Here is a 14,574-nt window from a genome sequence, read left to right as displayed (position 1 = left end):
GAAATCAGAAATGAGAGGGAATTTGGCCTTTTCACTTAAGGAACAAGAGACTCATTCGTTTATTGAGACTACAGTAGCTTTTTGCAGGTGGAGATAAAACAGGGCACTATCATGAAAAATGCATGAAAAACTTCTTGCAGATGGAACTTTGGGAGTAATACTAATAAGATTCAATTTTATTTATCTCTATTTTAAAAAGCACAACTTGCCTTTTGCCAAAAAGAAAGTAGTGAACAAACAGAAAAATATTAGCAGGGAAGAAACTGGTTATTCAGATTTTAGACTTTAAAAAAATACAGTAAACTATGTTACTGTGCAGGAAAAGTATATGTGACTGCAGATATCACTGTACTTTGGGTAAGTTGCTATCTCATACATGCAATTTTAAAGGGCCTGATGAAGTTTGACTTGGCTATTAGCAGAGAGAGTTGGATCTCTCTCAACTCTGTCTCCATTTATAATTGGTAACAGACTAAGTTTTCAGATGCATAGAATAGCTGACAGATGACAGAGGGGAAGATCTGCTTAAAAAGAGTTTGGAGAAAAGCCTAACTAAACTGCTTTATTTTTTAGGTATCAAAGCAAGCCAAAGAGTTCCTGGAATATGTTTATGAGGAGCCATTAATTGATATCCAGCAGGAAAACCCCATGTTGTACAATCACGTTGAACCTCTGGCAACTGTTGTCCGCCTGAGACAGCAGCTAAAATCCCTGCGAGCCTACTTGTTCAGCTGCAGGGCAGCAGTGGCTGAAGATCTGCGTAGAAGGTAAGAGCCACAGCCAGCCTACAGCACAAGGATGGAGCTTTGGCATGTTGCCTCTCCTGCTGCCTCTTTTGTTTCCTCTCATACTCTGGTTCTGTAGGCATTACCCATTGAGAAAGATGTTGTGCGTGTATCAACCACCTTTCCAGACTTCTGCTCTCCTCTGTGGTATAACCTCAGCCAAAGGCAGAGGTCAGATGTAGTCTCCTGGCATGTGACCCAGCATATGATTTATGCTGGTCTCTTGCTCAGCCAGTATCCATGAGATGGCTGCACTGAATGTTTTGTTTATTGGCAAATGCATGGTCACAGCACAGCAAAAGGTGTTTCGTATTGAGTTTGCTGTGGTGAAAACAGGAGTTTTATAAAAGGAACTTCATTTTAGAAGTGCTGTGTCTTAGTCCATTCAGCTGCTGCTGCATTTTTCTGACAAGTTAAAAATGAACAATTTTCTTAAAACTGTCAGGCCACTGTTGTGATCTTAAAAAGGCCAAGTAGTTTTTGGTGTGAATCTCCAAAAGGGATGGGAAGATGTTTCTGCCCATGCCATACTGGGAAGTGAGGGGCTCTGGGGACATGGAGCTGACCTGATGGATCTGTAAGCATTGTATACCCCAGTTTTTAGGACAATATTTCAATTAGGGAAGCCATTGCTTTGAAGCTGTGAGCTGTCAAAGGGCAAGGAAGCAGGTGACATCAGTGACTGTATTTTGAACACAGTGTTCTAGGGACCTGAATTCTTTGGAAGGGGGAGGAGGCTACGCCAGTGTCTTTATCCTAGGTAAGGAGAGCTGGTCTGCTATTGGGTACATAACCTATGTCATTGCTTTGATGAACTACCTAGAACAAGTAGGAGAAGGATACAGCTACAGGTTTTACACATGAAAATGAAGAGCATTGCTGAGTTCTTGTGTCAGATGCACTGTGGGTTAATATATGTTTGTGTGTTATTACTCAATTCCTATTATTTGCTAGGGCAGCTTACAGCATTTTAAAAATTAGGTTGGTTTTCTTTTATTCCAGAGAATGGTGTTTTCTTGCAGAGCTGGTTTTCTATGCCATCCTCTTCAATAAAACTAAAGGGAAAGTAAGATTTTTGAAGGTTATTCAGAAAAAGTAGAGGAAAGAAAATTGTGCTTTCTGATTGGTATTGAAAAAAGTAATTCTCTTATTAAAATAGACAGAGGCAAGGAACTCAGTGGACTTGGGTACGACAGTAAAAGGGAGTTCAAAGGAGGTCTAGCATAGCATTCAATTGTCTAGAGGTAAAGAAAGGGATGAGGGAAAGCCGGAGAAAGAGTTTCAAATAAGAAAGAAATCTCAGGAAATTGAGTTAATGAAGAAACCAGGACAAAAGAGGAACAACCCAAAATCTGCCTCCAAAATGGAGAGATGACAATTGTTGAGGAGATAGAAGAGAGCATGGACAAAATGTATCACAGAAATGTGAGCCTGCTCTTTTCTTGGAGCAGAGAGGAGAGAGAAGACATCCCTGTGTCAAAATGAAATGGATAGGAGAAACTGGGAAACAATGCCCCTAATGCTCCTTTTTCTTATTTTTCACACCATTTCCAATTAAAGCTGTGTGGTGGAGAGAAGGACCCCAGCCCAAGAAGGATTGTTTTGTACTGGGGAAGCATCTCCAGTTCTATAGGACTTGCTACAAGTATAAAAATCCCTGAAGGGATGTACAATGCACACCTTGGATTCCAGCTCCTTCTTGGTTTGTGAAGTTTCCATTGAGGTGACACTGGTGCTCAGTTGTTCCCTCAGATCTTCCCTAAGAGGTTTGCAGAGATGAGAAGAAGGAAGGTCTTTCCCCATAAGGATTTATTCCTTGCACAAAATGCTCCCAGTGGCCTTGCTGCCTTTATCTAGTATCCCAGTGTGTGGATGTTCACTGCCAATGTGATGACTTTATGAAGCCCAGCTGAAAAGTAAACAAAGAAAAGATGTGATTTTAAATTTTCCTTTGGCTCATCCCAGGGGCAAGTTGCAAGAAAAGGAGGAGTTTAAACAATATGGTGAGACAGCATTCCTAAATTTAATACTGTTTCCTAATTAAAAGTGAAAGATGGAGAGAGAGAATCCAGTTATCTCCTCCTCCTCTAAAAACATTCTTTTTCTGCTTGGTCTTCACCTTAGTATGTGAATAACTATTAATCACAAGAGAGTGAACACAGCATCTTGAAGACCTGTCAGACCTATATAAACAGACTGAAACAAACTGTTAATAGTGCTGTCTACAGAGAACTAAAAACAGACTGATTAATTGTATTGGCACCTTGCTGCCTCTGGGACACTGATAGAACCTGCCTTATTAGGGAAAAGCAGATCACTCTGAGGTTTCTTTTATTAATACTATTTGCATTATCATCTACTTTAAATCTATACCTCGCTCTTCAACCCAGATCACAAAATGAAGATGGCAATGAAGTTGGAAACTCTTGGTGTCCTCTGTGAAGACAAAACTGTTTACAATGCTTACAGTCACTTTTTCTGAAGCATTCCAGATGGCTATAAACCAGGTTAGCTCAGGATCCAGTTAGCTTGAATGTGGAAATGTTATTTATACTGTTTGGTGTGCCTAGATAGGTACTTTGAGAACTTTGAAACTTGGCATCTAGCAGGGAGCTCAGGACTGAAACTGCGTTGTGAACCTTGAAGATTCAAGTGAAAAAGTAGAAAGAAGGGAAGAAAAAAAGGGAGGAAGGAAGGAAAATACAAGAGAAATCCTTAAAGTAGTCAGAAGGCTCACAGTAAAAATGGTCTTTGTCAGTTACAGTGATTTATTCTCACCTATTGCTCCACTGGATTCTACGCTTTTATATGTGCAGGGGGGAAAAAAATAAGGAACATGGACTTGGCAGGGAGGTGAAATAAGGCCCTCCACCAGCATGTATCAGCAGTGTTCTTCTGATGGTAGCCAGATGAGATTCCCAGCCTGTTGCTGAGCTCCCTGTTTTACAAGGGATGCTGTTGAGCCTAGTTAACTGTAACTGCCACCTCAGTATTGCAACACATAATTTGCCTCAAATGTCTTTACTGAGCAAGTTCTCACTTGTTTTTATTGCCTTGCTTGTGTGGATGCTGTTCATGCAGAGGCATGCAAGACTGAAACCTAGAGCCAGCACAGAATTAGTGTAAGTGGAGCTGTACATATCCCACCACCACCTGCAGATGGTGAATGAATGGCCCAGACAAACCAAGATGGAGTCAATAAAATGGATGGCTGGGAAGGAAACAGAATCTCTGAGTCCATTAAATAATTAGGGTGTTCTATGAAACTGTGCTGAATTATGCAAGTTCTGTTCTGGGTTTGCTTTGTTCTTGTCATGATTGAACATTCTTCAAGTGAAGGAACTGTCAGAATGATTTTTGGGGTAGTGTTCAGGTGCCTGCATATCTACTGTTGGGAAGGGTAACCTAGGCCAACCTTCGAGCTCCATCTGGGGAGCCCTCTGGGCTCTCTGCTCTCTCAGCTGTACATCTAAACTTGCAGTGCAGGTGCTGCTAGCCTAGATACTTTAGACAGATGGCAGTGACACAAGGTAACTGTTTTGCAGCACATTCCTTTATGCATTAGTGCTTGTTTGTAGTGCCCTTGTTGTATAAGTAAATCTGAATTGTGGTGAGGAACTATATGGTAAAACTTCCTGCTTGTTACTCATCTCGATCTGATACCATTTGTCTGACAGCTCCAGAACAGCAATACATCACTTTTACCCCAGCAAAACTCCAGCACTAGATGCATCACTTAGCAGGCTCTGGTTTGGTCTTCTATAGCAGCAGGAGGTTAAAGGTGCACCTCCAGTGCTGCAGACATGTGGTCATGGCTGAGCCTGCTGGTCTGTCAGCACGAGGTGAAACAAGCCCAAATTCAGTTATGCTGAACAATGGAGTCCTGTCACTTCCTACAGTGAGGCCTTAGACATACCACTTCTGACACAGGAATAGATTACTTTCAAAATATTTGTGTGGCAATTGGGGAACCTGTCTAAACACATCACAGGAATACTGATTGATTTAATGCAATCACTATACCTCCAAATACCTCATGTATGTGAAGCTGGAGCTATGTCGTCTTTCAGACCAAGGACAACAGAAGGTCATGAAGTCATCTCCAGACTGTTGAAGGAGACTCTCCATTTTCTTTGCAATGTTTAGGCCATTTGGGGAGTGGAAAATTCCAAAGCAGGTTCTGAAAGCAGTAAATTGCAAAAAGAAAGTTTGAGCAGGGAAGAAACAGGTTTCAGGGCTCTGAGATAATGGCAAGACCAACAGAAGAAGAAAATTTGTTGCATGGGTGGTTGGAAAGAGGCTGAGAGAGAAACTCATTCACAGAGGATATTTACATTACTGAGAGGAACCAGTGTTAAAACAAAACAACAACCCAATGTGAGGAAAGGTGAGAAAATAAATGCAGAGAAGTATGCACAAGCCATTTGTTGTTTCATTTAGATCCTGCATGCGTGTAGTCATTGCAGTAGCTGAAATAAAATTGCCTGTTGGTGGAGCTCATATAAACAGACTAATTTCACCTCTTCGCTTCAAGTCTGCTCTCTTTTGGAAGAGGTAAATGTGCATGCAGGATCTTGCAACTTAGCATCTTAAAAAGTGCATGGTAAAAACTGAGGGGATGGTGTTAAGGTGGAATTTGAGCTTTCATTTCAACTACAGGTAGCAAACAGCTGAAGCATTGAGATGTGTGCCAGGGTGCAGGCAGTGCTGCTGTCTGTTCATGTCAAGGGAAGGTCAAAAGCACAAGCTAATGCTCTACCATGGTAAGCATCCAGCTGAGGAACCTGTCAGAGCTTTCCATGGGAAGTCTTCCAGAAGACAGGTGGGTCTTTCAGTTCACGTTAGCGTTTTACGGTCTAGGGGGCCCACCTGAATCTCCTTGTCAAAGAGATGAGTGATATTAAATCTCTTTCACAATGGTAATTTCTATTCACCTTTTGAGACCAAGTTGCTTTCAAAAAAACAATTCTTTAAAAACAAGTTCCTGTTAGATGTGGACACCATGTTAAATATGACTTGTGCCCTTTTTATCCCTGTGTTTTTATATCAGAATTTACAGCAGCAAAGTGCAAAGGTTCAAGAATGCCTGACAAAAGCAAAGACCATTTTCTTATTCTTAATTTCAAGTTAATTGGGGGATCTAAATGAATTTGATTTCAAAATGAAACTGTGTCTCTAATTCTCTGTTCTGCTTTTAGTAACAGTGGTACTTGATTCACAAGTTACATTTGTAGTAATTCTTGTCTTTCACAATGTTACTGTAACCTTGCTCAAGGAACCACAAAGGAGCGGGAGTTCATGTACTGCATTTCAGTAGGAAGTTTATAAACTGGTTCAGGATTGCTGATGGATGATAAGAGTAACTGTTTTAACATAGGGGTGCTCTTAGGGAATTTCTTAACAACATAAAATAATACCTTACCTGGATATACTTGCTAATAAATCTAACACTTAGTGTGAGCTGAAGATATGTGGAGTGACTGTTCCCAGAACATAACCAGAAGTGTTCATACCTCATGAATGTGAAATTATTCACACATGCTTTTCTCCATAAGCTCATAGAATTATTATGCCACAAGAACTAAATGAATAAGTAGTGTTTTGGTTTGGTTTAAAGTCATTAGTTTATTTTTACCTTTTGACTTTAAAGTCACTAAGTTCCCAAAGCTCTGCTTTTCTGAGTAACTTTTGTTGGCTGGAAAGTTTGGGTTCTTCTTTCTCAGCAAAATTCCAGGAGCTAAGATTTCCAAGGAAATACAAAATCAAAAGCCTGAAGAAAACTATAAGAATTAGCAACACCGGAAAAAATCCTGCCTTTTCCCCTCACCTCTCTACCTTAAATTGACAAAGTCCATATCAGATGAATTGCAAGAGAAAACCCAGCAAATATTATTTACCTTGCTACCTATATTTGGGATAACTAGCAACTCACTGGTACCCCTCTGTACTTTTAGAACCAAATAGTAACTGAAAAATTGGAGCTACTCTCAGTGAGATCAGACTGCACACAGGTCCTGCCTGTCTGCTCTACACGTGGCTGCAGCTGGTGCTGGTGCATGGCTGCAGGGACAGGACCAAAGAGGGCTCTTGCCGCTTGTTCAGGGCCGAAAAGCCACGGGAATGGCGATAATCGGCATGTGCTGGCCTTCAGCTGCTTCACTGTGCAGTGCAGAGCAGTAGCTCCAAAGGTGTCAGCTGCAGTGCCAGGGTATGAGCTGTGCTGGGTGAGGAAGCAGCCTTGTACCCTGGTGCTGTGCCAGCTGTGGGTGTAGCAGCTTCCTGCAGAGGGGTGGAGAGGAGGCTGAATGCAGGGCTGTGCTGGACCGGGTCATCTGCGTCCCCTGTGAGTCACAGCTCAGTCTTACACTTCTCAACCCGGTCTAACCAGATACTCCTGGCTGGCACATGAAAACCTGGTGCCACCTTCCTCTCCCTTCCCGCTCACATCCTGGGTTTTAAGAGGCTTTTTGCTATAAAGGAGACTTGGTTGTGCCCACCTGCCACCTAACTTGATTTCTTTTGATTGCACTATAAAAAGAAGAGTTCCCCCTGCTTATCACGTTTGTGCTTTGGTTAAAGTGTCAGGCATAGGCAGATTAATTGGTTGTAGCTTTAGCAGAGCTGTCAGGGTATTTAACCCATTGAAGAAAAATTACCTAGGCTGGTGATAAACAGGCTTTAAATGCAGAGCAATTACTTAGTGCTAACAAAGCACCATGACTACACACTGTATCCAAATGCAAAAAGCAAACTCTTATCAGTGGTTCTGTTTGCAGGAGGACACTAAAAGATAACCTTTGTTTGTGCAAATACTTACCTGATAAGATCATCCAAGAAGGAACAGATGAAATTTCTGTCTTGCCTGAAGGTTATACTTCAGATTACAAAGTATCAAGCAAAAAAGAAGAATAATCAGAAACTGAGAATGCTCACTTCTTTCTTTTAGTTGGATCAAAAGTCTTGGATAATGTGTTTCTTTTCTGCTTGCATTGATTGTGTTTATATCTAGGACATAACAATAAAGCAATTTAGAGACCTTTAACCAACAGGACTTTGGATTTCATTGTTCATAATAACTGGCAAAGCTATAGGCTGGTTAGCATTGAACTTGGTTTGTTCATTGCAGGTAGCCAGGGTTTACAGCACAGCAGTCCTGTGACTCATCAATGGTGAAACTGGCCCGGGAGTTTCCAAAATGGGCAAGTTTAGGAGATGCTTTTAGTGGGACATGCTCTTGATACCATTTGCCTCTCAAGGGTCACAGGTCACATTCTGAAGCTGCAGAGGTTTGAGTTTTTATTGTGATGAGTCTTAACATCTTGCAGTTGACCTCTGTCTAGTTCACTCCAGTTTCTTTTCTGTGTTAAGATTAGACTGAAAGGCCACTGTTTATTGAATGCCCTTAATTGACCAATTAAAAAAAAATCTAGTTAGTTGTAGCACATCAATCAAAAGATTTACAAAACTGACATATTTTATTTTGCTTTCCAATGGCTAATCAGAGATTTCCCATTTGGTGTTTATAAAGGACCTTTATATTAAGGGAAAAGTAAAATTCAGACATGTTTGGTGTTTTTGTATCAAGGCCTTGTATTAATCTAAGCATGCTCAAAGCTCCTGATGCAACCTTGTGCAGAAATAAAATACATATTTTCTAGTGAAGTGTTCCTAAATGTCATTGTCTTAGCCTGGTCTGTGTCTCTGTGAGATTTTTGGACAAGAGTGTGATTTTGGGATGATTTGAATGCCTTGTAGTACTTTATCTGGATGGAAATGCTGTGGTGTGGTATTTGTGTGAGCCCCATCTCGCCTGCTGTTCTCTACTGACTTTGGTTTCCTTTGAACAGTTTCACTTGTAGATGACAGAGTGACAGAGATAGCATAGACACTACTTTCCTACTGGCTACATGGTAGGAGGCCTCCGTGTTGGGAAGCCAGAAGCTCTGAATTAGTCCTGTGTGCCTCCTACTGAAAAGGACTTTATATCAGTCATGACCTCATTGGGCTCAGAGAACCTGTGCAGGCAAGCAAATGGTTGGAAACCAGCCATCAGTCATTTTCTTGCTCACTGGAGTACCTGGTCTGTATGGATTTCCTGCCTCAACTGATTTGCCTGCGTTTTATGAGTTATTTTGAAAATGTGTTTGGGTTTGGTATTTTGGTGCTTGTTATACTCTTGTTCCCCAGCCACTAGAGGCTGACAAAAACTGACAATGAACAGATGCATTTTTGGGAGGTGGTTTCACCAGTTACATTCAGGTAGCTGTTGAGCTTTGGGTTTTTATTTTCAAACCGGACTAATAGAAATTTTCTGGAGAAGAACTTAATTGCAGACATGCAGCACAGCAAGATCTGTTTTTGAAGCAGTTGCTCAGCTTGCCACAGGTGTGGTGAAAACACCTCATTTATATGAGTGGGGGCTGAGCTGCCTCCTTCTAGGCAATTTCAGGGTTTCACAGCCATGAGGCTATATGGTTTCCACCTTTGGTGGTGTGAGCAAATGTTGAAGGAGTGTTTTGCACCTCTGTATTTATTGGGAATCATGCAAGGACTGGCCCAGTTACTTCATGACTTCTGTAATGCTGTTGCATTTGCGAGCTTGGAGTGCCCAGATTTTTCTCTGTGGCCTACCAGAGAGAGCCAATTTTCATTTTTCAAGTCAGTAGAAGGACTGCAAATCTGAAGCTGTACTAGTCTTACTTACTGTGGGGTTTTTTATGCCTCAGCTTCTGTAGCAATGGAAATAATCACTCCTCTCACTTGAGTGCTGAGTATATATATGTGTGTGTGTGTATATATATTTTTTAATATGTACACACTGCATAAAACTGGGAGGTCAGTACCTGCTTTTTTTTTCCTGGAAGTAGACTTGGAAGGGAGGACGTGCGTTGGATACCAGGTCTGCAGAGCTATTGCTGCAGATTAGCATGTGTTAAGGAATGGGACAGGTATAGGGATAAGATTTGTCACCAGGGCCTGTGCTGGCTGAGACTTGCCTGACAAAGGAATTTGGTTGATCATGAGTCTGCTTTTCACCTGCACACTTTTTACTAGGAGTTAGAACTTGCAGGAAATAAGGAAGTAAAATGCCAGCCTTGAAGGCAGGGGAGTGTGATGTTAGTCATCAATACTAGTCATTTACAGGTTTTGCATTATGGGCTATTCAGGCTATTTCCTGGACAAGAAATGTTTCATTAGCTAATGGTTTTCCTTAGCAGTGCTGTAAGGGCATCAGCAGATAATACAGCTTCTGGCAAAGCTGTTTAGTGCCTACCTGATTGATCAGGGGAGAATGATGGTAAATTTTAGTGAAAGAAATTCTATCTGAGCTGAAAAAATACTAATGCTTTAAAATGCTGTTCAGAGTTTACTCCTTATTTGTAATATGTCTACTATGTTCAAATGAGCAATTCCAGTCTCATATGTTGTCTGAAGTCTGGGTTTTGACTGTTTTCCAGTGGTCTTTGACATTGTGCCAAATGTATTCTGAAGGTGTATTGCAGCAGAGCCACTGCAACACAGTCCCCTGAAAAAGGAGCAAAGTATAACCTACAGAGCCGAAAGGGAAAAATGGCAATGCCCTAGTGAGATTGCAGCTGAGAATTGGGTGGGTAGAGTGGATAGACTTGATGAGTGAGAAGGAGCAGTGGCACAGTCCAGCTCCAGAAGAGTGCCATAAGGTGGGTGGTCTGCAGTTGTCAGTGCCTTGCTTGTAAAACTCTTCTCCTCCTACCTCAGTAAATCTTAATTTTTTTTTCAAAAGTACAAAAGGAATTATGAATTATTTGTACTGTCCACCTTAGCAGCAGTGAGAGGTTCTAGTCTCTTCAGTACATACAGCTTTGAAAACTATCAGTGTAAGGCTGTTTAAGACAGCTAATGGAATACCAGAAACAGAGTTATTTTCATTATTTCTTAGAATCCATGTTCTGTGGAGAGATTGCTTTTGGTAGTCTTGTTCTCTTCATTGGTGTTTTACTGATTATTTGTTGCAGCTTCTAAAATCTTTTCTTTGAGCTACTGTGTGCTTTCTCAATAGTCTTATATATCAAGATAAAGTGTAAGTTCATATCAGCTTTCACTATCTTTGGGGTGCTTTTGAACATGTGCAGTGGTCTCTCTGTTTACTGCCATTCAGCTCTACCATTACAAACCAGTCTTTGCCAGAGCTTTGTTCATGCATTTAATAATATGAAGAGTTTAATTTCTGTATTGCGTTTAAACAATGTGGTGGAGATTTAGGAACTGGATTTAAAATATCTCCTCTGAAAGAGAACATGTGGGCAATAGTTTCACTTCTTAAGATACTTGGTTGCTTTTCTTGCATGAGTAATCTCCCCTCCCCAGGAGAACTGAGTGTGGTGGTGTATTTGTTCTGTGTAGATGGAAAGTAAGGCTGGTTAGATTGTTGTTTCTCTCTGTGTGAACACAAAGATAGATGTTCTTTTTCTGTTCCTGACATCTTTATAGAAGATACATTTTCATAAACGTTTTTAGTTAATATCCGCTTAATGTTCCAATGTCCTTTTTTTCCTCTGTTTTCTCTGTGATGTTATATTAACCTAGTTTTTTTGTTTTACTGCCAATCAGTCTAATTAGGGCATCTCTTCTCTGTTCAGTTTCCTGTAATTTAGCTTTACTTATCAGCTCTGTCAGTACATAAGCAATGGTCTTGCCTGAAACTTGGCTTATGTTAGGTAAATACTGCTTTCTTAAGTAAGTCATTATAGAGTCTATACCAATATATATATATTTCTGTATGGAAAGGGGATTGATATCAGTCAGCTTGATCTTAAGAAGAGTATCTGTGTGGCCTTTTTTCCCAATATAGTTATTTCAGTTACAAAACCATAAATCACATGTGAAACTAAGTGTTACAGCATTGTAGCAAACCAGGAATCTTGTCTGAGACCATAAGCAATACTTCTAATGTGTTATTTGCATTATTTGTTTTTATTGGTGCATTAATTGTTTAAAGAATCATTGTCCGTGGTCAGAAAGAGCTTTCAGTGGCTATTAATGCCTCAGTATATCACCTGACAATATGATAATGACACTGGCACAGAAATTATTCTTATTGTGGGACTGTTGTGCCCATGCAGAAAACTGTAAAAATAGCTGGTGCTTAGAGGGTGATATAATTCTAGTTTCTTTCTCTCTAACATGACTGTCCTGCCATTATTTGGTGGGGAGAGGAAACTTAGGAGTTTCCCAGTCAAAAGGGTGTGACACATACCCATTTTTCTCTTTTCAGGATCTTCCCCAGAGAGTATCTTCTTCAACAAATCCATCTTTATTCTCTGGCAGACCTTCAGCAGGTGAGTGTCTTTGATTTATTCTACCTGTTACACATGGAACCTGTTCTTGCCTTCAGAGCTAATTGTGCATTTCTCTTCTAGCCTTTCATAGCTTAAATACCTGTACTTCCAAGTTGTGTGGTTTGTAGTTTAGTATAATAATGGGTTAACAGTGGCATTGATTAGGGATGAAAGCCTAGAGCATCAGTGTTCAAACAGGGATGGAAAGAGACTGAAAGAAAACTGTAGTCTCTAAAGAGAACTTTGCTATGAGAAATTTTTCATCTGCTCAATAAATTCTCATCTAAGTCTCAGCCAACAGGTGACAAGTAGTATTTATTTTTTTGCTTGAAATAGTAGTTGCTTGGGAATTTTGAAGTTTGTAAAGTTCCTAATGCAGCATGATTCTTTACAAAGTCAGCTGGGCATTGCCATGAGGAGGGGGCAGGGGGAGACCTAACCCCCACCCCTTTCCCCCCAAACCTCAGCCAGCCCACTACACAAAGCTGAGCTTTGCAGTGTTACCATGACAGATGTGACCGTGGAAGAGGTAATGTGCCAGCAGAATTTGTCTTTGCATTGTTATTGATTCAACTAAAAGAACCTTGAAGTACATTTACCTGAACAGCAGAATTTTATTCTGTAACAGATTAAACCAGACAAAATTGAGAAAAAGAGCTGAAAAAGGAAGAATAGGGTATTTAAGGTGAATGTGCTCCAATGCTCAGATGCACAGTGAAGGAAGCAATGAGGTGAAGTGTGCTGGTTGACCTGGGCACTTCAGTGTTCACACTAATGCTGTTGCCAGTGGTGTGTAAAACAGTATTTTAAGCTTCTTTCACCTATGTTTCCCTTCTCTAGTGGTGCCTTTTTGCAGGATAAGAGTAGCATAGTCAGTTCTGGATATTTGGTTGACACATTAAGTTGAGGTTGTTCAGATGCCCCTCAGAGCTGAAGACTACAGAACAACGGGAAACGTGGCTTTTGTTGGCTGGTAAAATCACAGGATATAAATGATTCCATATATAAAATAAAAAGGCCAGTTGCCTGAGGTCTGAAACTGTTTCCACATCTTTTCAGCATGTTCTGCTATCTCATCTTTAATAATCAAGCCATGAAAACGCGAGCTACTTAACTCCAGAGCTGCAGTCTCCCTGGTGGGCCTGTCTATTAGCCCCCAGTGCTTTGTAAGCTGCTTAATCAGTTCCTAACATTGGTAGTAGACATTTTAGAAGCAAGCAGCAGCTTATCAAGCATCCTGGGGGAAAGAAGGAGGGTAGAAGTCATAATTCATGCATTGATTTAGCACTTTCTTATAACATGTTTCTTTGTGTTTGTGTTTGCAAGACACCTTCTCTTCCCCTGAGGGGCCCAAACTTATCATATTTAGAGGCAATATAATTTGATTACCATTTCTGCTGGGGTGGGTTAAATTACATTTACCTTTTAATCTAGCTATATCCTCGTTGTCAGCATGGAGAGGGTGTCCTACATTTCAGAGGCTCCAAGTTTGAAATCAGATTGACTGTTTTTGTTGAAGTGGATCCAGAGTGGAAAAGAGAGAAGGGCCCCATTGAGAGAATGAATCCGATGGTCATATAAATACTAATAGCCTTAACAGCCCCTCCCTCCTGTCTGCTTTGCCGTTACTGCTGCTTTCTCCTGGTTTCTCATCATTTTCCACTGACCTGCAGTTTAGGTAGTTTTAATCCTGAAAGTTTTTCCTCCTTTTGATTCCTCTGCTGCCTATTTCCTCATATCCATGGACTGCTTTTGCACTGTTTCCTGCTGTCATGTAGATTGCATGTATTTGGGGAATTAACTAAAAGGTTTATTAAAGATTAATGGAAAGATAAGGCATGGTGAGTGAATTAGAAAAGCAGAGAGGGGTAATCTGCAGATATAAGCAACCTTTACCCTGGTTAGTCCCAGCTTAATGCTGATTTGTTTCCTGGGCAAGTTCCCTTTAAAGATCCTAGAAAACATGGTAGTTTCCTACCAAGCAGTTGAGTTTCAAAAATAGGGTTTGAGCGTCTTTTCATAGTTGCAGAAAGGTTGAAATGCCCGTTTGACAGTAGATTAAGCAGCTTGTAATACTATTCTAAAATAAAATCCAATATACATCTCTTTCCAAGCTTAACAGGGCCTAGACATTATGAACCTAGCAGAGTATATACTTGGACTGTCTGGTGTCACTTGGATCTGTCTGGATAGGGCTCTAGTGTGGAAGACTTTACTGTGAGGTTAAAAGCAGAGAAAAAAAAATTTGGAACAAAGTCACCTTAATTTTGGAAATTTCCCAAATCCTGGTGAGGCAGTGGGTTTGCTGGTAGTTGTGTTGTTAGCAAATGCTTGGAGTGCAGATGTGAGTAACCAAAGAGCAGCAAGTGACGGTCTTTATTTGTATGTACACAGAAATGCATCCATGGGCTCCAGAAGGTTTTGCTGCAGGCCTCAGGTACTGCATTTAAGTTTACAGAGGTCTACCTGTG

At 40.7% G+C, this 14,574-nt stretch overlaps 1 protein-coding gene across 4 annotated transcripts in view; it reads left to right on the top strand.

Annotated features, from left to right (window-relative positions):
- Nucleotides 1-14,574, top strand: part of PLEKHM3 (pleckstrin homology domain containing M3) — a 91,669-nt gene that overhangs the window by 31,409 nt on the left and 45,686 nt on the right. For all 4 annotated transcript variants that reach the window (XR_003961358.4, XM_032749444.3, XM_072932354.1 and 1 more), the window contains exons 5-6: nucleotides 574-767; nucleotides 12,040-12,103. Coding sequence is in view for 3 of the 4 variants with exons in the window: in XM_032749444.3 (XP_032605335.2) it covers nucleotides 574-767; nucleotides 12,040-12,103 (258 nt within the window). In the remaining variant the exon portion in view is untranslated. The remainder of the gene's footprint in view (nucleotides 1-573; nucleotides 768-12,039; nucleotides 12,104-14,574) is intronic.

The sequence above is a fragment of the Taeniopygia guttata genome, chromosome 7 (assembly GCF_048771995.1).
Source record: "Taeniopygia guttata chromosome 7, bTaeGut7.mat, whole genome shotgun sequence".
NCBI classification, from domain to species: domain Eukaryota; kingdom Metazoa; phylum Chordata; class Aves; order Passeriformes; family Estrildidae; genus Taeniopygia; species Taeniopygia guttata.
This window is presented reverse-complemented; position numbering and strand designations above follow the sequence as displayed.